This window comes from Phytophthora ramorum, assembly GCF_020800215.1.
Source record: "Phytophthora ramorum isolate Pr-102 chromosome Unknown Phyram_PR-102_s0006, whole genome shotgun sequence".
In the NCBI taxonomy this organism is placed as follows: domain Eukaryota; phylum Oomycota; class Peronosporomycetes; order Peronosporales; family Peronosporaceae; genus Phytophthora; species Phytophthora ramorum.
Window position 1 is genome coordinate 934,320 of NW_027150652.1, and position 27,004 is coordinate 961,323.

The 27,004-nt window shown below is 54.0% G+C and overlaps 8 protein-coding genes across 8 annotated transcripts; 4 read left to right on the forward strand and 4 right to left on the reverse strand.

Moving 5' to 3' along the window:
- Positions 1-97: 97 nt before the first annotated feature.
- On the reverse strand, positions 98-4,808 carry KRP23_7131 (TPR repeat-containing protein; the record flags this gene model as incomplete). Its single annotated transcript, XM_067892408.1, has 6 exons — positions 98-1,765; positions 1,848-3,587; positions 3,645-3,780; positions 3,855-4,010; positions 4,116-4,523; positions 4,606-4,808. 6 exons carry the CDS (start codon positions 4,806-4,808, stop codon positions 98-100), a joined length of 4,311 nt encoding a protein of 1,436 aa, XP_067744290.1.
- A 192-nt stretch (positions 4,809-5,000) lies between these two features.
- Positions 5,001-9,734, reverse strand: KRP23_7132 (DeSI-like protein; the record flags this gene model as incomplete). Its single annotated transcript, XM_067892409.1, has 14 exons — positions 5,001-5,125; positions 5,198-5,412; positions 5,497-5,617; positions 5,688-5,792; positions 5,857-5,932; positions 6,029-7,814; positions 7,891-8,030; positions 8,110-8,816; positions 8,873-8,998; positions 9,067-9,109; positions 9,178-9,198; positions 9,279-9,316; positions 9,408-9,465; positions 9,531-9,734. 14 exons carry the CDS (start codon positions 9,732-9,734, stop codon positions 5,001-5,003), a joined length of 3,765 nt encoding a protein of 1,254 aa, XP_067744291.1.
- A 122-nt stretch (positions 9,735-9,856) lies between these two features.
- On the forward strand, positions 9,857-10,818 carry KRP23_7133 (uncharacterized protein; the record flags this gene model as incomplete). The annotated part of the gene is made up of 2 exons (XM_067892410.1): positions 9,857-10,512; positions 10,578-10,818. 2 exons carry the CDS (start codon positions 9,857-9,859, stop codon positions 10,816-10,818), a joined length of 897 nt encoding a protein of 298 aa, XP_067744292.1.
- A 631-nt stretch (positions 10,819-11,449) lies between these two features.
- KRP23_7134 (E3 ubiquitin-protein ligase SMURF2) lies at positions 11,450-16,402 on the forward strand (the record flags this gene model as incomplete). Its single annotated transcript, XM_067892412.1, has 6 exons — positions 11,450-11,738; positions 11,808-11,896; positions 11,962-12,335; positions 12,404-15,704; positions 15,789-15,869; positions 15,950-16,402. The coding sequence occupies 6 exons, from the start codon at positions 11,450-11,452 to the stop codon at positions 16,400-16,402; spliced, it is 4,587 nt and encodes a 1,528-aa protein (XP_067744293.1).
- A 1,226-nt stretch (positions 16,403-17,628) lies between these two features.
- KRP23_7135 (3-hydroxy-3-methylglutaryl-coenzyme A reductase) lies at positions 17,629-20,637 on the forward strand (the record flags this gene model as incomplete). The annotated part of the gene is made up of 2 exons (XM_067892413.1): positions 17,629-18,152; positions 18,228-20,637. 2 exons carry the CDS (start codon positions 17,629-17,631, stop codon positions 20,635-20,637), a joined length of 2,934 nt encoding a protein of 977 aa, XP_067744294.1.
- Positions 20,638-20,761: 124 nt separating this feature from the next.
- On the reverse strand, positions 20,762-21,273 carry KRP23_7136 (Holo-[acyl-carrier-protein] synthase; the record flags this gene model as incomplete). Its single annotated transcript, XM_067892414.1, has 2 exons — positions 20,762-20,845; positions 20,914-21,273. 2 exons carry the CDS (start codon positions 21,271-21,273, stop codon positions 20,762-20,764), a joined length of 444 nt encoding a protein of 147 aa, XP_067744295.1.
- Positions 21,274-21,405: 132 nt separating this feature from the next.
- Positions 21,406-21,807, reverse strand: KRP23_7137 (uncharacterized protein; the record flags this gene model as incomplete). Its single annotated transcript, XM_067892415.1, has 1 exon — positions 21,406-21,807. One exon carries the CDS (start codon positions 21,805-21,807, stop codon positions 21,406-21,408), a length of 402 nt encoding a protein of 133 aa, XP_067744296.1.
- Positions 21,808-25,788: 3,981 nt separating this feature from the next.
- Positions 25,789-26,883, forward strand: KRP23_7138 (uncharacterized protein; the record flags this gene model as incomplete). Its single annotated transcript, XM_067892416.1, has 1 exon — positions 25,789-26,883. One exon carries the CDS (start codon positions 25,789-25,791, stop codon positions 26,881-26,883), a length of 1,095 nt encoding a protein of 364 aa, XP_067744297.1.
- Positions 26,884-27,004: the final 121 nt, after the last annotated feature.

The following is a 27,004-nucleotide window of genomic DNA, read 5'->3' on the forward strand; positions in this document are numbered from 1 at the left end:
CACGGCTGGACCGGACACGAGCAAGCGGTGACCGTCAAGCCCGCCACCATAACTAACAAGAAACAGAATGCAAGGTAATGTCGCTCTGTCTAACTATTTAGTCCTTGGTCTTTTTCTTCTGCGCAGCTTTCTTCTTCTCGAGCTCCAGCTTGGAGCGGTTCTTGATGTCTCGGCGCTTCTGGACCACGTTGGATTCGTCGCGCGAGCCCGTGTTTGCTCGTGATCGTCTCGGCGCATCAGGTTCTTCACCGTCGCTATTATTGCCGGCATCCTCGTGCTCGTCGTCGTCCTCCTCCTCAAAGGCATCTTCGTGATTGTCGTCAAATTCCGTGTCCACGTACGGATTCATTTGGCGCTTCTCGGTGCGAGACACGCGGATGTTGTAACGCACCTTGTCATCATCGCTGCGAGTGTCCGATGGCAGCCCTGTGGAATCTCCTGTCTGCCCAGTCAGGCTGACCATCCGCGTGCTGTTTCTATGACGGAAGCTGGGGCTGGGCGCCGCCTGCAGGTGAGCTTCATCTCCAAGTATGACTCGCACCACCTTTTCGATCGCGTCGACGAGCTCCAGGGGATTCAATTGCTGAACGGAAGCTACGCCCAGCAGCTGCGCGATATGCAGGAGTCCCAGCTGAAGCTTCTCGTGAAGTACTCGCAGCCGTGTGGCTCGATCCTTCTTCTTTTGCTTGACGGCATTTGCCTCATTCAACTGCTTCTCCAGCATCTTCGCGTTGACGCTTGTTTTGGAAGCTGCAGCATCGTCGTCCCCGTTCGCAGTGGCCGCGTCGTCCTCTAAGGAGCCATCCACTTTTCCACTAGAGCTGCCACTCAGCTTGAGATTCACAAACTGAGTCTGAAGGAGCGCCAGCTTCTCGCGATACTCGAGCACTCGCTGCTCTGCTTGTTTCTCCTCCTCTTCCAACTGAACTGAGTGATCGAGCTGGTTTTGCCAGCATAGCAGTGCTTCCTCGGGCTTGTTGATGCCGACTTGCCGAAGCGCGCCCAATATCCCGTCGTCTTTGTAGGCACTTCCCACGTACAGCTGCAAGTTCTCGGTATTCTTTTGCCGTGCCAATGACGTCTCCTTCATATGGATCAACTTGTCCTTTGCTCGCACGAAGTTTGCGTCTGGGGCGGTTTGCGTCGACTCGTCTGTTGAAGAGCTGGTGCTAATAACATGGCTAACAAAGTCCGAAATGCCTGAGCTGGGAAGCAGGGAGCTCTTCTTCTGTGGGGAGGCAGCTGCAGCTTTTGTTGCAACTTGCCCGCCAGCTTTCGCGGAAAGACTGGCGTAGTACAGCCGACGGTCGAGCTCTTGACGCCATCGTAGTCGTGAAAGTGCTTCCTGGTGAATGGAGGTCTTGTCTTGTGTCACCTGCACAAGCTTCGGCACATCGAGACTAGCAAGCCGCTTCTCGTACGACACGACTTGGGCCTTTTGCTGCAGATCCACTATCTCGCGCTTCAGTTTGGCGACAGTAGCTTCAGCAGTTTCGATTGTCTTTGGATCCCGGGCAGGATTCAGTTCGCAGTGGCGTAGGATTAACTTGTAGTAGTCACTGCGCAGACGTCCAAGCGCAGCTTCATCGTTCACGTTGCGGATGTTTTCTAGCAGTTCATCAATATGTGAAGCGCTCTGACCCGCTGCAGTGATTTCCGCCTTGGAATCCTGGACACGCGATTCGACCGCTCGAAGCGCTTCGCCCTTCTCGCGTGCAACGAATTTCATCCGGTCGTACTTCATTCGAAGCTCCATTAGTTGACTCTATAGGCATTAGCAAAGGAACGAATGTTAGACAACCAGCAGCGATAAAATAATAAGCGAATAAGTAGTTCCGAAGACGAACCTCCAGCTTTGAGACGGAGCCCAACGAGCCTTCGCTATTCTCCGCTGACAGGAACTCCAGTGCTCCCATTTCGTTGTCTGCAACACTTTCACTAACCGGGGGAGGTACAACCTTGTGTGGATGCCGACGCTTTGTAGGAACGAGAGGCTTTTTCGGATTGCCAAAACCCTTGGGTAGAACAACACCTGCCGGGTTATGGTGCGATTTCTTCGCAGCTCCTTTCCTGATAGATGACGGAGATGACAACTTTCCAGGACTGTTTGATTCGGTGCCGACAGCCTCATCTCGAGTACCAGGAGTAGACTCACCATTCACAGGGTTTCGTCCCGAGGCAGCATTACGAAACACTCGACTCTCGAATGCGGTGCCAATCAGCGGAAATTGAGTCCAAAGCCACCGTCGAACATAGTAGCCATCATCTTGATGAATCACCAGAGCATCAATCTCCTTGTGGACTCGTTCCGCCTCACTCTCCGATAGACCTGCAGTCGAAAAGCTGCCTAAACTACTAAGGAACTCCTGCAATAGAGGTGGTTTGGGTCGATTTAGAACAAGATTGACTACACGAGTTTCATCAACCTTTTGCCACGCTCGGAGGAAGTCAGTGATGGTGAGGAAAATTGACAGCAATTGTTCTGCACTTGGAGCTTCCTGGGCAATGTACTCGTCTAGCGAGCGAATGAAGTCATCCACTGGGTCGTGCACCGAACAGTTCAACGACAATACCATCCAGTAGAAGAAAAACTCTTGTCGATTGCGCTCGCTCCACCATAATTGGAACATTTTCATATTCACTAGAGCATTCTGCAGTACGCCCCACATGGAGCAACGCTCAAGTTGCACAGGTAGCTCATCGACGCGGCGCTGGCACGCTTCCATCCCTTCAAAATGCACAGCAAGCTCTCGATAGTAGCAATTGCGTAGCTGGTCGTCTCGCAGGAAGCCGTACCGCGCCAACAACCTCAGCTGGTTATGACTGAGATCAAAAAGCACAATTGCTTCAGCCCCGTTATCTTGGTTGCCATTGCCTTTGCTAGTATTGGCGATCCCAGACACTAAACTGTGGTGAGATTGAGAAATCGGCCCGCAGTCGTAGCGTCGAATTGTCATCAGGTGAGGTTTGAGGAGGGCCAAAAGTTGTTGGCATACGGTTCGCGGAACACTATCTCCAAAAAGCCGAATGAAGTCATTCTCAGACAGCCCATAGCGAGATACCGCAAGGAGTGACAGAGTGTGTCGAACCAAAAGTGCACGCTGCTCGATCGTAATTTGAAGGTTCTCAATATCCCCCTGAATGGGGTTGCTGAGAGCGTTCATTTTCGATGAACCGCCACTGTTGTTGCTACCACCAGACGCTGCTGGCGCTCCTTTAATTGAGTTTCGAAAGCCAGTATTCGTGTCTGTTCCGTTTCGATCACCTGTAGACGAAGAAGCTCCAACGTGTGACGAACTCGATGTGGCAGCTTCGAGAATTACCGTGCGTTCCTCAAGCTCAGCGAGCAAGGCCTTCAACAGAATTGAGTTCCACTGTTTCATTAGAAGCTCGTAGACAGCATTTAGTTGGTTGCCTTCGCAGGCTTGCTCAAGCCATTGCCGGCGCTGTTCACTCTCGTTTGGATCGAACAGCTCGAGACCGTTGAGCAAAAGTCTCACGTAAAGGGGGTTCGAGCTTCCCCGAGCAGCCACAATCAGCTGCTTTTCTTCAGAGTCGAGTTCACAAGAAAACTTGCGCTCGTACATCTATAAGATTCGTGGATTAGTGTAGCTTTGCCACAGGATACGCGGTAGGCCACTCACCTTCAGAATTGCCGCGCAAGAGATCTCGTCAAGCGGTTCTGTTACCATGAAGGCTGCATTGCGGCGACGCAGCTCCCGGATTGTGTGAGATTCCTTGTCTCGTGGTGGGAGTGTCGTGTCGTAGATTAGATCCCCGCTGAGCGAACATTACCGTTCAGAGGTTAGTGAGACAATATAGATTGATGCGAACTGGTAAAAAAAAACTCTCACTCGCTGTCATATGAGGCCGGTTGACGAGCAATTTTCTGACAGTGGTCCAGGTGGCTCTGTCCTTTTGCGCCAGTCTGAGTAGTCGAAACAATAATGTGGACTCCAGCTGGGAAGGTGGTAGGAAGCCAGGACAAAGAATCTCCTCCATCTTCGGTCCTAATACAGTCGATACCGTCTAGAATAAGTATAATACTGACCACAGCAGAGCTAGGTCAATTATCGGTATTGAGAGGCAGCATCATAACTCCATGAGCGACGTACCGTTTCCGTTTTGATGCTGGTCCTGTCGTGTGTTCTCCCTTTCCGACTGCAGCCTCCAAGCAACGACTGAATGAAAATTTTAACTTTTCCTCCTCGTGTTCTCGCGGAAGCTCGAAGTCGCGCAAGCTGTACGAGATCTTCAACTGATTCATGAATCTAAATAAAAACAGCGAGAGCTTGACGCTATCGTAGGAGCAACCACAGTAGTGTTCGTAGATGAGCTCTCGGTCACCTTTAATCGAGCGCCGGCGCTCCTCCGCCCAGTTCGCGAGCAACGCTGATTTACCATCACCGGGCTGGCCAACTACCACCAACAAAGCTGATCGCGCCTCGCGGTCGCATTGACAATGATCGTTCAAAATGTGCAAGTAGTGGCTAGTTGGTGCGTAGACAAAATCTTCCTTCCGACTGATCAACAGCAAAGCCATCAATCCAAACAGGTTAGTCCGAGAATAACGAGACATGGTCATACGTTCCACCACCACTCCACCTTTTAGCAAAAGCATCATGTGTTGCTGTTTCACGACTCACTATTGTGCTTTCCGCACGAGGGGGTATCGACAATACCCCTCCACCTTCCGAGTCGTCAAATGAAGCGGATACGGAACCGTTATCCGATCTCGTTGCGCTCGACAACGCACGGCTACCGAAGTGGCCGCTGCCTTTCTTACTGGGCGACGGTGCCTTCCCCATCGCCCTGCTTGTACTGAGGATGTGAGCTCTGTTCCGCTTGTACTAGTATCCCGACTGCCCCTTCATGAAAAAGGGAGAAGCTCGCTGAAACTGCCTTTATTGCAAGTCGCCTGCTCGAGAATGATTTTCATATTTAGCCAACAACAATCGTGCGCGTGTACAAGGCTGCACCTCGGTAGGGATTGCACGAATCTACTGCTCTGGCTCGCCCATTCGCCGCAAAGCTGCCAGGCGAACTTTCTCGCGACGATCTGCCAGTGACGATGACTCCGAAGACGCTGAGGAGTCCGCAGTGCTGCCCATACTTTGTCCAGAACCTACACATTGACCCGATTGGCGTTAGCACTGCCGCCCGTCCAAATATTATCAAACTACTGCAGCAAACGCACCAGCAAATGGCGTGTAGACAAAGTCCGAGCGTTGTGGGCTGCCATTCGTGAGTCGCGAGGGCGTGTTGGGGTCTCCCACGGGCGCTTGGTCCGCCAGGTCCGCCGGCATGAGGCAGCTCAGGAACGAGCCCAAGTAAGCCGCTCGATTCACGTAGGCCGGGATGGGCTTCCCGAGCAACAGTTGGCACAAAGCGTCCGCGTATGAGTTACAGTTCCTGCAGGTAGAGAAATAAATCAACTCACAAGTGAGACTTTCAGTGCCTTGTGTCTAACGAATATATCGCTGTGGACTACAGTACTTGGTGAAGAGGTTGTAGGCTCCTCCCTCAAAGTCCGAGCTCAGGGAGTAGGCGAGGCGATGGGCCTCCTGGAAGCTTCCGTCGAAGAACCCCATGGCCACAGACTCCCGAAACTTGGCGCCTGCAGTCACAAGGCAATCAATTGAATACCAGTACATATTACAATGGCAAAATATGTAGTCGCTGGTTACCGGGTGCTTGTTTGGGGCTCGACGAGAAGATTCCGGCGCCGCTCGCGTAGGAAAATTCCTCTCCTGCGATCTCGATGCCGCTGTGGAAGATGCCGAGCCCCAGCGCTGGAATCCCATGGCGATAATTAGGCAACACACAGCTGGACATCTTGCGCACGCACACACGTACGCGCTATGAACTCGTTGGCCTCCACCAGGTCGTAGATGTTGAGCGTCACAGCCGTACGGGGAGCCATTGCAAGCGTCTAGCAAGAGAAGAGAAAATGAAAATGTGTTATTGCGAATATTACGTTACACTGCAAAAATCATGTTGAAGCCAACTTCAACTTGCTTTGTCGGACGCCTTTCTTGAGAGCCTCCTTCCTGGCCTTCCACGTGCTCTCCTGCCCCCCGCGACGCATAGCGAGTTCCAATTCCTGCTCCAGGTCGTTGTTGCGAGCGTCGAATCGCTCCAGTTCTGCCAAGGCGATCCACTCGAACAACGGCACGATGCTCAGCGCGCTCGGAGCCAAAAGTGTTGCAGCCACTTGTCGAGCGAACCTCACGGCGCTCTGGGGAGTGGGGAAACACTGGTACACGTGCACTACAATTGACTCGATGCAGGAGGCTCCAGTGGACTGAAGGGAGACGCTGACGCACGCGAATCGCTGGCCCGTAGCTTGCGGCAGGTCCGCCGCACTGAACTGGTTGTGTCCTGCGTCCCTAATGTCGACACTCGGGAAGTTTTCCAGTGCCATCGTCATCTCGTCCTCTTTGTAGACCGCGAACCGACTGCAGTCTTGGCCTTCTGATAATTTCGGGGTCTTCTCTACAGCGCAGATCTGTCGGAACAGGTTGAGCGCATCGTCAACGTCACGGAATTTCCCAAAGATGCGGAAGCGTGTGAACTCTGTGTGCCCCGAAGCGATTGCAGCAGTGACTGCAGCTTTACGGAGATGATCGGCAGCTGACTTCGCAGATCTGCCCAACTTGGCTGACGATAACGACAAGGATAATCCTCTCGACGCTGGTCGAGCTGTTTGCTCCTTCATGAACCCCAAAACGGCAAAAGGCTGACACACACCATGCACGGGGTCCCATATCGTGGCTGCGTTTGCTGTGGCGCCGTTAGATGCTCCAACAGGGCCATTCTTAGAGGAATTAATGATGTTGTCGGCCTTCTCCGTTCGGATGCGCCCGCAGCGACGCAAGTCGCTCCGGTATTCCTTTGAATTTGATAAACCCTCGTTCTCTTTGATCGGAGACACTGCAGAAAGCAATACCCTTGCGCTTTTCTCGGTGGGACTGATGTTACCCCCTGCACTCAGGCTTTTTGGGTGACGGTTTAGTGACTTCTTACTACTCGAGCCAGAACTAGCAAGCGAGAGTGGCCTTGGTTCCGATGTTGAGTCATCCTGCGCTACTGGTGGCAGCTTCATGCTACTTGACTTCTGACGCAATTTCAGCGTGAGTACTTTTGTCGTCGAGGATCTCCTATGTAACAACAGGGATCCAGAAGCCGAACGCGTTACATTGGTTTGCAGACTAAGGATGTCTCGGTTGTCCTGTGGAAGCGACGAACTTCGTTCTTTTGCAGAGCTGCCTTCAGTAGATGCAGGAGGGTCATCGACCGGTGCTTCCTCGGATCGCGTTGTTCTATTAAGCTCATCAGGGTTGCTTTTCTTGGATTCCTTCGGACTTTCATTACCTGATCGCACTGTTCCCGATGCACCCAGTTTCGTTACTCCTCCTCGTCGCTCGAGCATGAGAGAACCGGGATCTACCAATGTGCGGTAGTCGTTCAGTGGCAACAGTGGTGCGGACTGTGACTTTCCCAACGGAGCAGCTTGACTGATCGCGTTTTTGTCTGGCCGACCACCAATATACCCAAACGGCTGATGAAGGCTCTCAGCCATGACGCTGGTGATGAAGGTCTTCTTATACTTTTCCCACGCTACCGATTTGAGTGCTCGACTTTGAATTGATTCGCGGATATATCCATTCGAGGAGCGCTGCAGGCTTGCACGAGCCTCTGATGACATGAGATGAAAGATGTCGAACCGAGAAAGCACAAGAATTTTCATCGGTGATTCGGCTAAGATGGAGTACTCGCGAATGAAAATATCGTTGAATTTTCCTGCTGACGCCCTGCACACAGCGATGTGAGAGTTAGTGTCTGAACGTTGAAGGCGCCACAGGCACCAAAGAAAAGATGATATCTTACTCTGCGCAGCCCAAGACCGAGTTTGGACCATACCTTCCCAATTCATAAATCTGTCGCGCATCAGTGATAGGGTGTTTGCCTTCATTGATGATCCGGCACTCTCCTCGTGTAACAATGAAGAGCTCTCCTGCACGTGAACCCTGCAGAATGAACTATCAGCTAGGTGGAATAGGATATTATGTCGTATCTCACAAGCAAAATATGTTCCCGTGAACGTACCTGCTTGCAGATTTCACCTTTGAAAGGGATGTATTTCTCCGTCATTACTGAGCACATGCCTTCGATAGTATTGTCATCCCACTCGGGTCCGATAAAATAGGGGTTCTTTCGAAGCATCTGTGCGTACTGCGCATGGTATTCGTTCTGGTACTTCTTGATCAATGGCTCGTACTCGTCACGACCCAGCACGAGCAGCTCGCAAAATTCGGTGCACATCACCGTAGCACGGCGGACACCATCAGCTTGAGAGAGTGCCAACTCGCCGAAATAATCGCCCTCACCAAGCCTAGACACGACGCTCTCTTTTGTCTCCTCAAACCGATTCTTTGCGTGGACAGACACGTCTACACAGCCCGTGAAAATGATGTAGAAATGTCGGCCCACTTGTCCTTCTGCGAAAAGAACGGTGTTTGTGACAGCACTAATAAGCCGCATTACCTTGCAGAGCTGCTTTCGGACTTCAAAGGAGAAGCGTGAAAAGAACTTGACGCTCTTCAGATACTCAACGGCGAATTTCAGATCCTTTTCTGATCGCTGAGCAGAGCTTCGCATGAAAATGTTCCGAACAATATCTTTGTTGCTGCGGAATCGCTTTGTTATCTCAAGTGTGTTCGCGCTTGAGTCGTGAGATTCCTTCAGTAGCTCACTGAACACGACTCGGTTGATCAATACCAACTCCGTTGGGGCACTCACAACAATCACGGACGCTATACCAGCAATGGTCAGGAACGATGTCATTGATAGAGCAGTGCAGGTCACTTACCTGCGCGTACATCGGTATTAGAAAGTAAAGCTCGCTCCCCGAAAGTATCTCCTGGGCTTAAGAAGGTAAGATGGATTATTCCATTGGGGCGAGCCGGGTTATTAAGCTCATTTTTCACCACCTCCACTGCAATTACAACAATTATCTCGCTTAGACAAGATACGTCCTAGAACCATGATCATTCGTGTGCCTACCTCGACCAGAGTACACGAGGTAAAAGCTGTCACCATCGTCGCCCTAGGCAACAGGAGAAACTCGTCAAGTTATGTCGTGGTCAGTGCAACCACGAGCAGATCCACTAGTACCTCGTGGAAGACGTAGACCCCCTTTTCAGGATGCACAACTATCTCGAGGGATTGGTACAGTCGATCAAGCTGATAGACACACACAAGTCTAGTCAACAGACCGCGATGCTAAGCTTCAACCAGCCAGAACTTACCTTGACTGGAAGTGGGCAAGATACCAACACAACAATTATCGGCAAATATCAGCAGCAAAGTCACATATATAAAAGGGGTCCAAGCATCATACGGACATGCGTCGAGGTTGGAGAAGAAGTCGAGCAGCTTGGACGATGCGAAGAGTGACTTCAGCTGACGAGCATCCACAAACATCAGCCTCGTCATTGACGGTCTGCAGTCATTAGTAGCCCCCGTACCACGTGAATGTCCTCCAGCGTCCGCTTTCCCGTCGGTTTGCGCAGGATGGCGCGGCACACGTCGATCTGGGGACTTTTGTGCTCGATGGCTCGCAGGAACGCGCCGTCGCTGGCCATCTCCTCCATCTGTGAGGCCAGCGACCTGCGCCTGTTGAGCGGCGTGCCTCCATTCGCCACAACGGCAGCGACGTCTTCCTCCTCCATGAGCTACGCGGAGATGGAAAACCCCGAAAATACTTCAATGTGAGTGTAGCCATTTCAGAAGGTAGCCATTTTCGCACTTCAAACTGCACTAAGTACGAACTGTTCAATTCCTCATCATTTCGATGGAGGAGTCCTGGCGACGGCTGCGCCGCCACTTCGCCAGCGACCGCTCGGTCTCCGTGTATGAGGCGCTGACCGCCCACGTGCTGGATGCGGCCACCGGTGGAGTGCTGTTCCTTGGGGGCGTCTCGGCTGCACAAGTGGCTCAGAAGCTGCTGCGCATCGGCTCGGCCAGCGGCTTCCTGCTGCCTCAGGCGGTAGGTGCTGCGGCGGTGGCCTCATCCTCCGTCCTGGCGCTGCATTTCGCGTCCATCCCGAGGGAAATCTACCAGGAGCTAGCACGCGCCCAGGAGCAGCGAGGCCGCAGCTGGTTAGTGCTGGGCGCCAGGAACTTGAAGCCTCCCACAGCCTGGAGACACGCGCAGCGCAAGGTGCAGGAGCGTTGGGAGGATCTGCCGCAGGCCCCATATCCTGTCTACATGGTCATGGGGTTGCTGTGCTTCAAGCTGCTGGGGGGACGCATGAGCGCCCTAGCGCCCTCGCCCTTCGCGGATCTGGGAGCGTTCCACCTCAAGAAGGCATCGCTGCCGGCGACAGTCGACTACGCCACGAGTGTGGAGAGAGGCATCATCCAGGAGTTTGGCCGGTTGTATGGGTGCCATACGTGCGGAGTCAAGCGCGGTGTGCGCTACCACGCAGACCACATGCCGCCGAAACTGTAGGCCGCATCTTGGTTATGACTTTGGTCGTCGTGTGCTGACGTACTGTGTTGCGATTGTGTAGAGTGGCGAAGCGTAATGATGAGCAGCTCTTCCGCAGGATCTTAGGCCGGAAGACGACCTTCCGCTTCTACCCGCAGTGCGAGCCGTGCTCGAACCAGCAGGCAAGCGTGGTGAAGCAGTGGAAGTCGACACTCAAGATGCACTTGCGGTCGTTCCGCGCGTACCATTCTACTGGCTTATGGCTCGTACTGCTTTGCACCGGTGGCTTCTACGTCGGAGATCCAGCACTCAACAGAAAGTAGTGTCCAAAATGCACCCCACACATCGGCAGGGTAAACTCGCTCATTTCAAGTCCACACAAAGCCCCCGATGAAGGCGTATCATAGCTAACTTCGTTGCGTGGTGGGGATCTCCACCGAAGGCTCAATTCAATATGAGCGATCGATTTACAGTTCATTCCGACGTACCAGAATCCCATTTCTGCGCTCTTGAACTGCCACAGCACTTCAGGATGAACTGTATCAGTTGCAAATCTTCTGAACGAGGAGCTCAAGCACGCGTAATACGCGGCGTATCGGGCATGACTCAGGGATCTGCACGATGACTGGGCCGACGGGCCCCTCTTCTCCCTCCCAGAGGCCGTCTCATGGCGCTTATGCAAGTAGCCGTGCATTCAAGTGGCAAGTATTTTCAGCTTCCACAAGAGCGTCGAGCTCGCTAGCGCGTTGAAGTCTGTTTTCTCAAGAAAGAGTCTCGAGGTTAGTATCCTTAGACTCTTAGCAAATGTTTTGCCAATTGCCATTGTGGTCTTGATGGTGACCCGAGTATGAGTCGCTTGCCTTGCGAGAGTGGAGGAGTTTCGTCTCGAGCTATTTTTTTCATCGAGGCCGAAGACTCTTGAACTCTCTTGTCACAGCTATTACGCGGGGCATCATGGCGACGGCCAAGAGGGAATCCCGGGTTAAGAACATCCTAGACCAGCGACATCCGAGGAATATCAATGCACGAAAGGCAAACCATCCTCTACGAGGCCATCGCCATCTTGTCACGCTTTCGGAAGAGGAGTTATCTCGTCGTGAACTAGGGTGGAATGATCGCTTCACCCTGGACCCGCCACCCAAGTCCAATAAAGTGCAGTCACCAGCGCATTCTCCAACATTCAGCACCCCACCGACGCCTTTGACAAAAGAATCCAAGATTCGCGACGAGCGTGTGCAGTATGGTGAGGGGGTTGCTTCTTCTTCTACTCATTTTTTTAGGTTTGTCTTGTAGCTAACATGTCGAGCACCAGGTAAACGTGGTGGGAAACGCAACCGAGAGCCGAAGAAGCCGTCAAGTGGAAAGCTGGTGCCACTTGGTGCTCTGTCGAATCCCCCTTCGGTAAGATATCTCTGTTGTTGTTTTTGATTGCTTTGATCGCGATGTAGCTGACTGCATTTAAACAGGAAGCTGCACAGCCCACAAAAGAAGAAAAACTGCGCTTTAAGGTTCTGAAAGCAATTGATGCTCGCGAGACGCTGTTGTACCAGTTGAGTGCGCTGATTCTCTGCACACCAGTGCAGGAGTCATTGTTTCTTCCGTCACGACCAACAGAGCCTCCCACATCGACTAGTGCTGGTCGGCAACAGATGCGATCGAGAGGAGGAATGGCGCTTGCTTCGACCCCAATAAGCCGCCATGGAGGGAATCCTGGTGCAATGACCAATGCGCGTGAAGCCACAAAGTTAGCGCAGCAACTCGCCAAAGACTTACAGATTACTGGGATCCAGTGCGTTGAATCATTAGTAGAGTGGATGCTAGAGGCTGGCGCACAAGCCGAGTACGTACGAGCGTGGCTTGAGATGAACTGCTTGTTATCTCTCTACTGACTGTTTGCATTGTAATCAGGACACCTCCTCCATTCCTGTGGCGCGGGCGAAACTACTTCCTGAAAATGGTTAGTGATTTAGATTTTGCTGAAACGGAGTTACCGGCAAGAGGAGTCAATCTGGACTGCTTCAGACAAACGAACCCACTGCTGATTAAGCCGAATCAGAAGCTTGGTCGCGTGCTGGCTGCTCATTCTATCATCATGGAAATGGTGGAGTTCGCAAAGGATATGACCCCGATGGAGTTGCTTGCTCTAAGTGGTCGAATGCGTGATTCTAGCCGCGAGGAGAGAGGGACCAGCCAAGAAAAATTCCAAACCCAAACGAATTCAAGCCCTGACCTTGCCGGCCTGGTTGGTGGTGATAATTCAGGAGTTCGGCATAGCATGGGAGAGGCTGAAGACGGAAATCCCGGTAGAAAACAAGAGCTAGAGCGTCACGATCACGAGTCTGCAGCGGACCTTGTCGACCTGCTGGACGAAAGTCTCGATTTCATGCGCGGAAATCCTTCACGCGAGAGCGTTATAATCCCAACAGAACAAAGTAATGACAGTGAGTATGAAGTTGAAGACGACGATGAAAACAACAAGGGCGACAAAAAAATATTAAGTGATGGGATTGCAGATGATAGTACGGCCGGCAAGATGGAGCCAGAAGAAGATGGCAGACCTCGCATGGATGATTCAGTATCAGAGAAACAGGAAGCACTAGACATGCCAACAGGCAATCAGTCCGATTACGAGGACAACTCCATGGGTTACAACGAACACAAGGTGGATCTGAGCAATGTTGAAGCTGCTGTATCCCAATTAGTGTTGGATTTGCCACAGCTACCACCCGAAACTGCTGATGACAATAGTGAAAAGGTGGGTAGCAATGAAGCTACAGACGAGGATTTACCGGAGCAAGGTGCGTTGGTTAATACCAGCGAGCCGGTGCCCGAGAACACGCAATCCTCATCTCGGACTGACTCGAGCGACAACCAGTCAGAATACGACAACAGTTTTGATGCTGAAGCGGGCGATGAAGATGTCGAGCGAAGCGATGTGAAGCAAATCCAATTGGAAGGCGTCCTCAAAAGCCCCGAAAGTGCTGAAATTACAGTAGCTGCCCCACCTAACGAGAGCACCGATGCTGAAGATGCAACTGCTGTTCTGGATTCACCGATCGATCCGCCTGGTTCGCCTAAAAAAGTATCTACTAGTGAGGCCGAAGAGAATGATGCCTCCGACTACGAAAACAGCTTTAATGAAGATGCCGACGAGGATAAGGCGAACAATGATGCTGATGCTGAAAGTATAGACCCAACCTCGGAATCTAGCGTTCCGCCAATTCTTGGTATCCAACTTGGTCAGAACTTAAGCGATGCTGAAATCGATCAACCAGTCCCAGACACCGATGATCTGCAGACTGTATCAAAAAGATTGGTCGATGAACTGAAACGATGGACATTCCTCGAAGACGAAAACCGACCCATTGAGGTCAATGCGCGTGGATGCCTATCGTGGTGCAGCTCACGAACAGTAACAGAGACGCTGGAGAAACGTTCTTCGATCATCGAGAGCGTGGAGGGATCTATAATTGCGATGCTAGAACAATACGGGATTGCTGCACCAGAATCACCGTTGAAAAGTTTTCTGTGCAGTGAGGTGGCGCAAGAACTCGATCTTACAGTGCACTTGATCGATGAGTGCAAATATGTACTAGACGATATATCCTCTGCTGTGGCAGTAGCCATCCAGCGCTCACTCGAGTCAAAGAACCCGCTCGTGTCTGAGATTGAGATCGACGAACTACTCGAAGTTGCTGAGGGCGTGCGCCAAGAATATCATGACTCGACGTGGACATATCTCAAGATCACTTCAACACTGCTTATCTTCCTGCGTTCCTCCGATAACGGCATCTTCACTCATGAAGCACCTGCATCTGTAGGTCTCAGTCGTCTTGTAAAGGTATTCTACCCGTACTTGGTCAACCAGCCACGAGAAGAACTCCGGGATAATTGGCACCCGGTGAGTAGCGTTCTTGCAGTAATGGGACTACCCGTCGATCGGCTCTACCATATACTGGACCCCATGTGCAAAACTCTGCTACTAGCCGTGGAGTTGTGCAATCGCTCAAATCAAGACTCGCAGGATGAAGACGATTTTTCTGTCTTCCCTAAAGTAACTATCGTTTGTGATCGTGAGGACGTACTTCGGTCAAGCGTAGAGTACGTGCGGCAGAATCACTTCTCTTCTGAAAAGGTCACCTCAAACTTCTCACTTTTCCCGTTTTTTAAGAGTTCCTTCGGCGAGAAACTTGTCGATGGCGTAAAGGTAGAGGAAGGAGAAGGCAAGGGCCCGTTGAAGGAATGGTTTGGACTCGTGGGCACACAGCTGGCGTCAAAGTGGAAACAGATACCGACCAACAAGTTTTCGTTGGAGGTGGATTCGACCCAAGCAACTGCGAGCGGAAATGCGATAACCATTCCTGGAGCTGCTGATCTTATATGTCCTGGCTTCATGCTAGAATGGGAAACTAGCGGCGGAGAAAAGATCAGTAGGGTGGTGAACAAGTGTGGGGAAAACGACACCTTCCTATTGGATCGAGGTGTGCCATCGCATGCATTGTCAGTGTCCCAGCTGCGCATTTCACAACCAAATTCTACCACATTCGAGTATGTACAAGCGTCAGAAAGCTACTGGCTCAACGAGAATATGCGTGATTCACCCGAGACCCGCAACGTGCTCGTTTTCGTTGGATGGCTCCTTGCCAGTGCTGTCACTCATTTCAGCGCAATCCAGCTGCGGATACACCCATTTTTCTTCCGGCTGCTGTTAAACCCTTTGCATTGCGTGACGCTAGAAGAGCTCCGGATATTTGACTCTCAGCTATTCAATTCTTTGTCGACGATGAAAGATATGAAGCCGTCAGATTTCGCAGACTTTTTAACATTCGAAGGTGTCGATGAAAGCCTTAGCGTTGAAGCCTATATCGACAAAGTGTTAGCCGAAAAGTTTGGTCCTACGTTTGGAATTGGATGGCAGCTAGACTCGATTCGGCGTGGATTTACTCGGGTCATCACCTTCAACCAGCTTAGCCGTGTTGGCATTACTGAGGCAGACCTTGCCGAAACCATTTGTGGAAGCACTAGGGGCTATGACGATGATTTTGATATCAACGACGTTTTTCGAGTTGCTGCTGACACGGAGTTCACGAGTTGCCCGCCCCTCGTGAACGGGTTCTGGCGGACGGTGAACAGTTTCGAGCCGCAGCTCAAGCGAAAGTTTATTAAGTTTGTGACGGGTGTGGACACACTACCCTTGGGTGGCACTGAGGTATGTGCTTGTCTAACTTTGTTGATAGCTTTGACTTGTTTCTGACTTCCGCTGTGCGTTTTTGCTACTGCTACTCCCACCCAGTTCTTGCGAATTGAAATGCCCTTCACCGCGATCTCGGCGCCTGACCATGACAAGTGTCTTCAGATGCTGCCACAAGCTCACGTACGTGTCGTTCGGCTATTTTCTATGCTGTATTTGCTGTGGCTCTGTCAAATTGGCTCAGTATTGTTGATGTACTTTAGACCTGTGACAACACGCTGGAGCTCCCTCATTACTGGAAGTCGCTATGCTGGAGAGAGCAGCATGATGAAGACAAGCGCAGTGCCGCATTGGAAGAAGAGCTGGCACTTTTGCTTCGCAAGAAGCTTCAAGATGCAGTGGAGTACTCGAGCGGGTACGGGCTTGACGGTACATCAGAGGTCACAGGAGTGCTCGACGACAAGTCTCTATATGCTGACGACCAGTTGTCAAAAGAGGAAAGCTACGACTCGCTGGGTCTGCCTGCGTTGTCGGAAGGTCACGACCTGCCCTTTGAAAGCTCTCAACCCTCACCCCAGTCGTTTAAGCACGAGGAAGCGGAGCAACAAGAAGAAACAGAGGACATCCCAGCAATACCCGCAGCAGTCGTGTCGCCTCGGCCTGAAGAGTCCTACGACGACTATGACTGGGAAGAAGAGGAGCAGTCTGTCTCGTGACGCCTCAATAGTGTCTTAGACCAACAGAGCAGATTTGGGGTCGAGCGGGCTGACCAAGCTGCGTGGTTGCGCTTTGCCATCGAGAATTGATACGCCCCTCCCCCCACTCAATAGCTCTGGAGGATGGAGGAGACCAGGAGGCCTGTCGAATATGTGTATTGCCACCACCGATAAGGCTCTGCATCCTTCGCACCAACGTGACATCTTATTCGTGGACATCTCATTTCGCTCGACGACATCAGCGCCCCCGTCCCTGCATGTCACCATCCAAGGCGGGATTCGCAGATCCTATGAGCTGCCGTCTCACCGGCTCAAGCCTCGTATAGTAGCTCCGTACGGTAAATACTCAACAGGTATGTATGTTCGCCTCCCCGCCCTGATCCATCGCCATTTCGAAATCTGCAATGACATCCCGGCATATAGAGCAACTGCGCCCAGCGCGGCGCAAGCCCTGCAAAGTTAAACCGAGCGGAACTCGAGTACCGCTCCGACTTCAACATGTTCATGGTTAAAGACACAGCGTCTGATTGCAATCGCGCCCACCGCCACGTCACCCACGAACCATCGTTGTCGAGCTGGTCGGCGTCTCACGAACGTCCTGCTGGCATTGGCCAGCAAGTTGCAGCAACTCGCTCCGATGCGAATCAAGGTGGAGGCGGTTCCGACAGACAGCTCCGCGGAAACAACCGCCCACACCGGGGACTGTTAACACGCTGTACTACGATGCATTATACTTCGAAGTATCCTGGGACTGGTTACCATATACACTTGCTCGCGGGTGCTGCATCTCGTCGGATTGACGCGTGCCTTTTCCACGGCCCAGCACAATCTTCCGGGGGTGCCAGCGGCTTAAACCTCTCCAGCGCGCTTTGCCCGATGGTTTCTGGCCGCGTCGACACCTGCTCGTCCCGGACCTCTATGCGGGGCTCCATGCCGAAATGGCCGAGACACAGCGCCCCCAATGCGCCGCAGCGGCGTTCCCCACATCGACTCCTCCATCTGCCTACCTATTATAGCATGCAACGCCTGCTTAAGTTCCGTCTGAAGATCGATACGTTTCTCATCGAATGGTAAGTTGCTGTAGTGTTGCTTCAACGTTGCGTGAAGACATTATGTTGCGCGTCCCGCCGCGTCTTTGCAATCGCCGGAAACGCACAAGCGAGACAGGAGCAGCGTGACCGCACGTCGGCCTCGTACATGTACGTCACTTTGCGATTCGCCGGCGCATGCTCGAGGCGTCTCCTGTCCAACTCCCGCCGCTGACCATGACCAACCAGCTCTCGGACGGCGACGCGCTCGTGCCGCTCGCCTCGACGGACCTGCACGCGGCGCTGGACCACACGCTGGAGCTGCTGCGCTCGGCGCTCAAGACGTCGCAGGACCCGGTGCCCGACCACGCACTGCAGCGTAAGGCGACACAGGTAGCCGCGCTGGCCGCGCAGCTGCAGAGACGCAGCGCCAAGCAGTTCGAGCCGCTGCAGCCCAGCCACGACGCCAGCGAGGGCTGGGGCGCCCAACCGCAGGACGTCGCGCCGCAGCCCTCGGTCTGGTCCGGATTCTACAACAAGACGTTGCGCGAACGCTCGGACGTGCTGGCGCTCATGTACCCGCGCCTCAAGAGCCTCAAGATGCAGCAGACCGAAGACATGTTGCCGACTTCGGACCCGGCGTCGAAGCTCGGGGAGCTGCCGCTGCGCACGGCCAACCTCATGATCGAGAACTGCATCGGCGTGCTGGGCGTCCCGCTCGGGTGCGTTGCCTGGGTAGAGCTGCAGATGTCCAGAGCATTGGTGACTAACTTATGACGTGCTCCTCTTGTCCACAGTCTCGGTCTGAACTTTGTCATCGATGGCAAGAGCTTGTCGGTACCCATGGCGGTGGAAGAACCCTCGGTCGTTGCAGCCGCGTCTAGTGCCGCCAAGCTTGTGGCCGCTGCCGGCGGAGGCTTCCACACGGCGACGTCCGGCAACATCATGACGTCACAGATCCAGCTCGTAGGCACAGAGGACATCCCAGCCGCGATTGCTGCTATTGAGCACAACCGCGAGCGGCTTCTGTCCATCACCAACACAACGCTATGCCCGAACATGAAGAAGAGAGGTGGTGGTGCGATTGACATTTACTGCCGTGTGGTTAGCCAGGCTGCACGAACGGCTGCTACTGCTTCCGGTGGCAGCGCCTGGTACACCCCGTGCGAAGACGAGCTCGTGGTGAATGCTTCTGAACCGCAGACGCAGTTCTTGGTGGTGCACATTGATGTGGATGTGTGTGAAGCGATGGGTGCCAACATCGTTAACACAGTGGCCGAAGGACTCTCGGCAGAAATATCGGAGCTCACGCGAAGCCGCGTGGGCCTGCGTATCCTCACCAATCTCTGCATGCAGCGTCGTGCGCGCACCCTGTTTGAGATCCCTCTGAAGAAGCTCGGCTGGAAGGGAGTGGATGGCGAAGACGTAGCAAACCGCATTATTGAGGCCTACAACTTCGCCGCTATCGACCCGTACCGTGCAGTGACCAACAACAAGGGAATTATGAACGGTGTGGATGCAGTGGCTGTTGCCACAGGCCAGGACTGGCGTGCCATCGAGGCAGCTGCGCATTGTTACGCTAGTCGCTCGGGCCAGTACGCGTCGCTTTCGCACTACGAGATTGGTCCTGCCCGTGATGGCTCCGGAACTCGAGTGCTGCGCGGCAGTCTCGAGATGCCTATCGCGGTTGGATCGAAGGGTGGTGCATTGATGACCCACCCGGGTTACACTGCTACTCACGCGATTCTGCAGCAACCGACGGCTCGCAACCTGAGCGGCATCATCGTGAGTGTCGGACTGGCACAGAACTTCGCGGCAATCCGAGCTATCGCGGTGACGGGTATTCAGAAGGGCCACATGGCCCTCCACGCACGAAACATCGCTGTCGCTGCCGGCGCACCCAGTGAGCTGGTTGCGGAGGTGTGCAGCTACATGCTGCTGCGAAAGTCTATTAACGTGGAGACGGCGAAGGAGTATCTCCATGCACACGCCGTGTTTTCGGAGATTCAGAGCAACTCGCCGCCAACCTCTCCTGTTTCGGTGACGCTGCCATCCATGTTTTACGTGGAGATTCCTATCCCGGAACTGGAAGGAACCATCAGCTTGAACATTGCGTTCGAGGCTATTAACAAGCACCCGCAGTACATCGCGATCATGGCGCCGAATGCTGCTAAAAAAGCCGAGAATGCGTTGACAACGCTGCAGCAACAACTCCTGGGTGATAAGGGCTATAACCAGCTCCAGAAGATGTTCATGTTCCTGGCCTCCATGCGATCCATCGTCATCTCTGCTTCGAGTTCGGAGAGTGATCTACTGGTTTCACGGTCTAACATAGGGCTGCAGAACAAGCTGCAGCTGCTGTCCATTCTCATCAACATCATCGCGTATCGCTTGATGGAGGTGCGCCCACAGAAGGTGCGTACGTTCATGCGGAAACTTCTGGAGGCGAGCAGTGGATCTGCAAGTGGGGCAAATGATGGCGAGATGCACGAGCTGGATGCCAAGGTATTCCATGACCTGATGGTAGAAAGTGTGGAGCCCGATGACGAGATCCTGTCGACTGGATTGCCGCTGTTCCTTGCGTTGTGGCAGGTGCTGCACTACCACATCGAGCAAGAGGTGCCGCATAAGCTGCTGCGGACTCGTCTGGTGAAGGAGCAGTGGGGATTGCTGAACGATATCGTGAGGAGTTACGAGTTGGGCACGCTCTCCAACGATACCACTGCTGTTGATGCTGATCAGCCGCTCGAGGAGCGCTTCTTGGCGTACGTGGCAGTGCAGGCCACTCGTTGGCAGGCAACTCTGCTGTTGTTGATCGATTCACTAGCACTAGCGTCGGAGTTGGTGACGCCCGAGCGGTTGGACTTCCTCACTCGCATTGGCGAGTACATGGAGTGGGAGGGCTCCATCGCACACGACTTGGCTCGGTATCAGCGTGACGCCACCGAACGCGTGCCCAACGCGTACCTCTTTTGGCTTTCTCAACGCGGCATCCGTCACTCGGAGGGCCAGGCGTATGAAAGTGAATTCCGCGGCGTAGCCAACGCACTAGCCGCCGAGAAGTGGGATCGACTGCTGCAGGAGGCGCGTCGGGACTCTTGGGCTGCTGCTACATTTTCGTTGCCTGCGGTGGAGCGCGTCATCGGTCTCATCCGCGAGATTTACGGCGACCACAGCGGCCGGGGCATCCGAAAGGAGTCCTTCTAGTGGAAGCAGAGGAAGATGATTAACCTCTGCTGCCGGCCAGTGTTTTGTGCACATGTTAGGACCATCTAGGAAGTAGATCGATAAATGAACAGCTCACAAGAGCAAGAACTTGAACTTGATTCGTTCATCCTTCGTCGTCTACCTCTTGTTGCAGCAGCACATATGCCACCGCGTAGTCTCCGTCGTGCGAGATGGACACATGAGCCTCCTGCCACAATACAAGAGCAGTAGGTGAGTAAGGGCTTCTCCACCCACAAAGTTTCCTGCCGTAGGTACCACCAATCGCAGCCGTTTGGCCAGCGCCTCCGTCTCGCCCGAGAACTGCAGACGCAGCGCCTTTGAGTGCTCCGTCACAGGCAGAGCCGTGGGCACAGCAGGACCCTCGAGACCCCTGCGCACCGCGTGAATCTCCGGAAACAGCACGCGGTACCGCTGGAAGGCCTTGAACGTCGCCTCCTTGACCGCCCACCTGGACGCCAGGAACGTCGCGCGCTCACCGCTCGGGCGTGCGTGGAACTCGGCGATCTCGGCCGGGTGGAAGGCGCGTCTCAGCAGCCGCTCCCCGAAGCGCGCGAAGCTCCGCTCCAAGCGCGACACCAGTGCCACATCCACACCGATGCCGAAGACGCGCGCCATCTCCCAATCGCTTCAGATAACCGGTCCTTGATTGGGTGGCTAATCACGTGACAGGACACTTACAGGATGGATGCAGGATGGAAGCCATAGACGAATAATATTAGTTGATAGGCGGCGTATTGCTACATGTAGCTACTCGTCTTCTTTAATGGCGTCGAGCGGCGTCCAGGACTTGCGGCACTGCTGCTGCATGTCCCGGGAGAACGGGACGCGCTTGCCGGCCACTGTCACGACGCTGCAGCCCACGTACTCGGCCGGGATCTCGATGAGCCCGGACTTGGAGCTGCGCCGCTTCTGGCAGATGCACTTGGGCCCCTTGCCCAGCAGCTTGCGCCACAAACTGCGGTGCAGCGTGGGCGTGTCGGCGCCGTTGGCAGCGTGCTTGGCCTCGAGCGTTCCCTCCTTGGCGAGCGACTTCATCTGCTTGCGCTTGAGTATGAAGTCCTTGGCCCCGCATGTGCACGGGATCACGTCGGCGACGACTTCCTCTGCAGACAGCAACTGCACGACGGTGAGCGATGGAGGCGGGAGCATGGCTGTCGATGTATTGGGTGTTGCTTGTTGCGCTTGTGTGCAAGTTGTGGAATGAGGTTGCTGTGACTGCGTGCTGCAAGTGCAGCCACGAAGCACAGGCAAGCGGAGGGCCCCAACGGCGGCAAAGCGCCGTCGCCAAGACACACTCATCCGCTCGGAGGCGACTTGTCTCGCCTTGTCTTTGCCAGGCGCGCTCGGTCCTTGTGGATATTCGCCGCCTTATGTGCACATTTCGAGTAATTGGGCCGCCGTCTCTCGCCTCCGTCGCACGATTGGCTGCGGCGCCCGGGTGCCGGTGTTGCAGGCTCCGATCCGCGGCGCCTTACCACCGATTGCTTCGTGAAGGATTCGGGGCTGCGATGGTGCGCTCCGGATGCCGGCGACCGGGTGGATATCGGCACCGGAGCTATTTGGTGTCGTAGGCGAATCTCGCGCGGTGCTGGTGTTGCACGCACCAAATGTGACATGGCATCAGACCTCCACGACCGGAAACTGAAGCACGTTGAGTGTATGCTTGAAGTTGCACCCCCGCAAGCGAACACGATGCGGGGCAATGCCACTCGGCGACGAGTAGCAGAGAAGCAGAGTACATGTACTGCTTTCGTGAAGCAACTTCACAGTCCCCCAGCCCAATAGGGCAGGTATCACACTTAACTCAAGATCTGAAGCACCTCGCTCGCTGCGAGAGATCGTTTCAACCCAGGATCGCACCAAGGCCCTTGGATTCCTGTGAGGTATCCCATGCCGAAGGAATTCAGCCGTTAACCCCATCAGTTTTTGCTGCACCCGAGTTCCTTGCACCAAGTAGAGACATCGCCAACAATTGAACCCTTCACCAAGGTCGAGAGACGTAGGTTCATTGATGCCTGAAAATACCGCCACTTCAAAGCTCATACCTGACCCCATTCAAAATCCCAACACCAACCAATACTTCACAATAACCAGCTTCACAATAACCACAATGCACTCGGTAGTGACCCTCTTTCATCCCCTTCCTCCATCTCCTGCTGCTGAATCATCCTTAATCACTGTTTCAGCTCGCACTGCACAGTTTCCTCGACCTCTGGCCCCAGATCCGATGCACGACTCATCATCAAAATCTCCACCGTGTCTATAATTGACAGCGTCAAGAGCGCTCGTGCTCCTAGGGTACCTCTAGACTCGCCAATACTCGTAAGTCGGTTCAATATATTGTGTGTTCTTCTCAAACTTTCCGAATGGGCGCGTTTGAATCTCCCGAGCTGAACCTCCGTTGAATCTCCAAACCTGTTATACAGAATGAATTTATGCTATCTAAGAGGCGAGAGAGGATCAGATCCGAGTCCAAGAGCAACATGGACGCTAGCGAGGAAGGCGTGACTGCGAACCAGCGATCGCGTAGCCGGCGTGAACGCAGCTCTCCCTATACCCCGGTAGCTACAAGAAGATCGCCCCGTTTAACGCCATCGTCGTCTACGTCGTCACGCTCACGTAAGACACGACTCTCTCGGTCAGCACAGCCATCGTCGCGTGACGCCAGCTCTCCTAGGACTATTCGAAGATCACCTCGTTTGGCCACGACTCCGGCTGCTCCCCCCTCTGTTGTTGCCAGAGGTGCCCCACAACCTGACTCAGCTGTACCTGACGTAGGGCAAGCACAACCAACACTCGTATCCAGTTTCTAACAGTTTTATCGGACTTATTGTAGACGTGTGCGAGCTCACCTACGGAATACCTAAGATGATAGTATCCGTATAAACAGTGAAATACCGTGTTTCGATGCGCATGCTGCCTCGAAGCGGCTTCTTCCATTGCTTCTTCGAGCGGGCAGCTCACAACCTCCGAAGCGAGTGTCGCCACCACTTCGTGGACCCGAAAACGTCGTCGACGCCGTGAATACAATCGCACAGCCACAGCAATATTGCCCACAGCACGATGGAGAAGCTCTCCACGCACGAGAACAACTGATGCGAGCACTAAATGGTACATTCAGCAAGCATCACAACAATAGGAGAAAAATGAAGCTCAAATATTTCACCTTGTATGACAGCTCTTGCATTCTAGCAAATATCACACTTGTTAGTACGTCAACGACAGCAGATACCCTCACCTGGTAGACTCTTGAGACTGCTCTGGCCACTGCGACCGCCTTCGCGTTGCGCTAGACTCGCGCTTCCGTTCTGTGAGAGTTTGTCTTAGAAGTTGCCGTCCGGTGATAGGGTACAAAATCAGAAATGCGTCCTATTTTGACCAATAACCGATGGTGGTAGATTGGCCGGCGAGATTGACAAAGGCTACAAATCTCCCGAGTTCGGCAAATTTGAGTGGAATTGACAATATATATATAGGCTGTTTCATAGACGGCGTCGAGCGCTCAGCCCGCTCATTTCCAACACCTGCAACTTCTCCACTTCCAGTCACACACAGTGTCGGCGAAATGCTAGAGGTTGACCCCGCTCTCCTCGTCATGAGTTACAAGTCATGACGCCCATGGAGAGGGCGAGAAAGACCAAAAAATGCAACCTGTGGCTACCCAGCGTGCTTTTATCGGACGCCAAGGCGCCGTTCGTGCGCAGGGCAGAACTGGCGTCGGGGGATGCGGGCGTCAATAGTGTTCTGGGCCAAGTTCCGGGCCGAATTTATCAGCAGCAAACCCGAGAACAGCCAACATGCTTTCCAGGAGACCTCTCATTACTCCAGCACCAAGCTCAGTGAGATGTGGTCGAAGTTCTGAAGGGGGTACTGCTGCGCTCTCATCAGACTTCGCGCACTCGACGGACCCCCTGGAGTTCGTAGATTGTTGTCCTAGTCGGAGCGACGTGTGTTACTGGCTCAACGTCAAGCCGAGCCTAGTGTCCGATATTTGCGCGAAACTTTCCGCCAGCATCGGGTTACCCCTTCCTGGTCACAGCGTACTCTTCCTTCGAGTGGTACGCCGCGTACTCCTTCCTTGCTGTGCACGCGTACGCCTCTGCAGCCGCAGAAGCTGCACAGATCCATTGGGGCACTATGCCATGGTTGCACTCCAGCTCGTCTAGCTGGCGTATCTGTAGGAATTTCTTCAAAAATGGCGATTCAGATTTCTAATTCTACAATCCCCGTTTTTCACAAAGTGTAGGAAAAGTGTAGAGCACTAGCGACTCGCTACATGTAGTAGCCAAAAGAGCTGTCGTTGCTCCCGAGGATTCCTTGCGGTGGTGTATTGATCAAAATCAATAGTGAGAGCTGCTGCCCAGCCCAGACATGGGAAGGTCTGCCCACGCAGCGCTCTCAAGTCTAACCATTGCTGTCTAACTATTGCTGGTCGCACACATTGTCCACATACGTATAGGACGCCCTTCGGGGAATAATGGGCTAATTCTACAATTTGAAATAGTACCGACAAGTTTATAAAATGCAGCCATGTTTCATCTCTCCGACGCAGAGTTCCGACAGTAATGCCTTTCACAGCGCTCATGCCTTATCGAGCGTGAGCCTCACGAGACAACAAGTATTCCCCAACTATTACACGAGCCAGAGCTCAGCAACGCGGCGGAAGTGAGAGGCCCGATTGTTTGCTGCAATTTGCAGCAGCCTGCAAATGAAGGCCGAGCGCGACTCGCTCCTTGACGACGTTCTGCTTCAAGCAGGGGTTCGCTTTTGTGCGTTGCATTGAGCACTCCAAACACCTGCCGTTGCCGGGCATAGCGAACAAGTGTCGCCACGAGCAGTGGTTTCGTTCAGTTTGGCCGTCGAGCAGCTAACGACGTCCCGCCCGAAGGTCCGCACTGTGAGCCTGAGATCTTATTTTTCCTGTTGAACCCGAACAGGCATGATTTGGATGCACTGGATGGCGGCCAGGCGGTTCCCTGTGGAATCGGATACATACAAATAGCAAGTGTAAAGGCGGATCCGGGCGTGCCGAAACCCGTGGGTTCACGCGGACCTGATTTTTCTTCGCTCGAAGCGCCCGGAGAAGACACAAAGGGACTTGCCGGCTATCGGTTACTTGGACGAGAGATCATGGTGCTGTCTATGAAGAAGACACTGGCGCTGGCGCTGTGCGTGTCCACGCTGGCCGCCTCCGAGGTGGCGCAGACCTCGGCGCTGCGCACGCACCCGCGCCGCGCGCTGTCGGGCATCCACCACGTGACGCAGTACGCGCCCAAAGTGGTGAAGCAGCCGACGCCTCCGACGCCCGAGGAGGAGGACGACGACTCGTCTTTGGACTCGTATGACTCGTACGACGTGGAGGAATCGGGCTCGGTGGACGTGGAACTGCAGGGCTCCGAGGAGCTGGAGATCGACAGCTCGCAGAGCCTGGACCTGGATTTCGACGGCTCGGGCGATTTGGACGTGGACCTGGGCGATGGCGAGGACCTGGACTACAGCGGCGAGGGCGACCAGAGCTTCGACCTGAGCTCATCGGGCGACTTGGATTTCTCGGCCTCGGCCAGCCTGGACGCCAGCGGCCAACTGGACACGGATGTCGAGTTCACGGACGGATCTGTGGATGTGGAGCTGGACGACGACGAGGACTACACGCAGGACCTCGACTTTGAGAGTAACGAGGTCGTGGACGAGATCATCGATGTGCCCGAGGGCGCCAAATCCATCCACCTGCGCGTGCACAACGGCAACGTGGACCTGGACATCATCAAGGGCGCCAAGAAGCACGCTAAGAAGGAGACCCAGCCCGAGCAGAAGAAGGAGGAGGTTGCTGCTGCTCAGCCCGAACAGAAGAAGGAGGAGACGGCTGATGTTGCCACCGAGTCGAAGGAGGAGACCGTGTCCTTCGCCGCCGAGGCCAAGGAGTGGGTCTCGGAGAACAGCTCGAAGCCCGCCTTCTTGGGCGGCCTTATCGGCGCCGCTGTGGGCCTCGTGGGTGTGGCTGGTGTCGCCATCGCCAAGACGCGCAAGCGCACATCCGAGAAGTCCGTCCTGGCTGAGGATGTGGCTGCCGACGCTGAGGCCGACGCCGAGGTAGACGAGGACGCTGAATCCGAGTCGGACAGTGACTCGGACAGCGACGAGGACGTGGAGGCCGGCGTGACGGCGCTCACGGAGGAGGACGCCGCGGAGGAGAAGAAGTCGAGCGTCGTGGAAGGTTCAGTGTAAGTACGCCCACCCCCGTTCTCACACAGACGACGGGTGGATGCATGCAATACGTAAATTCTATGGCAAGGTGTCGCCTTGGGCATGCGGATGCTCCCGTCGGAAGATCGCGTTCAGACCTAAT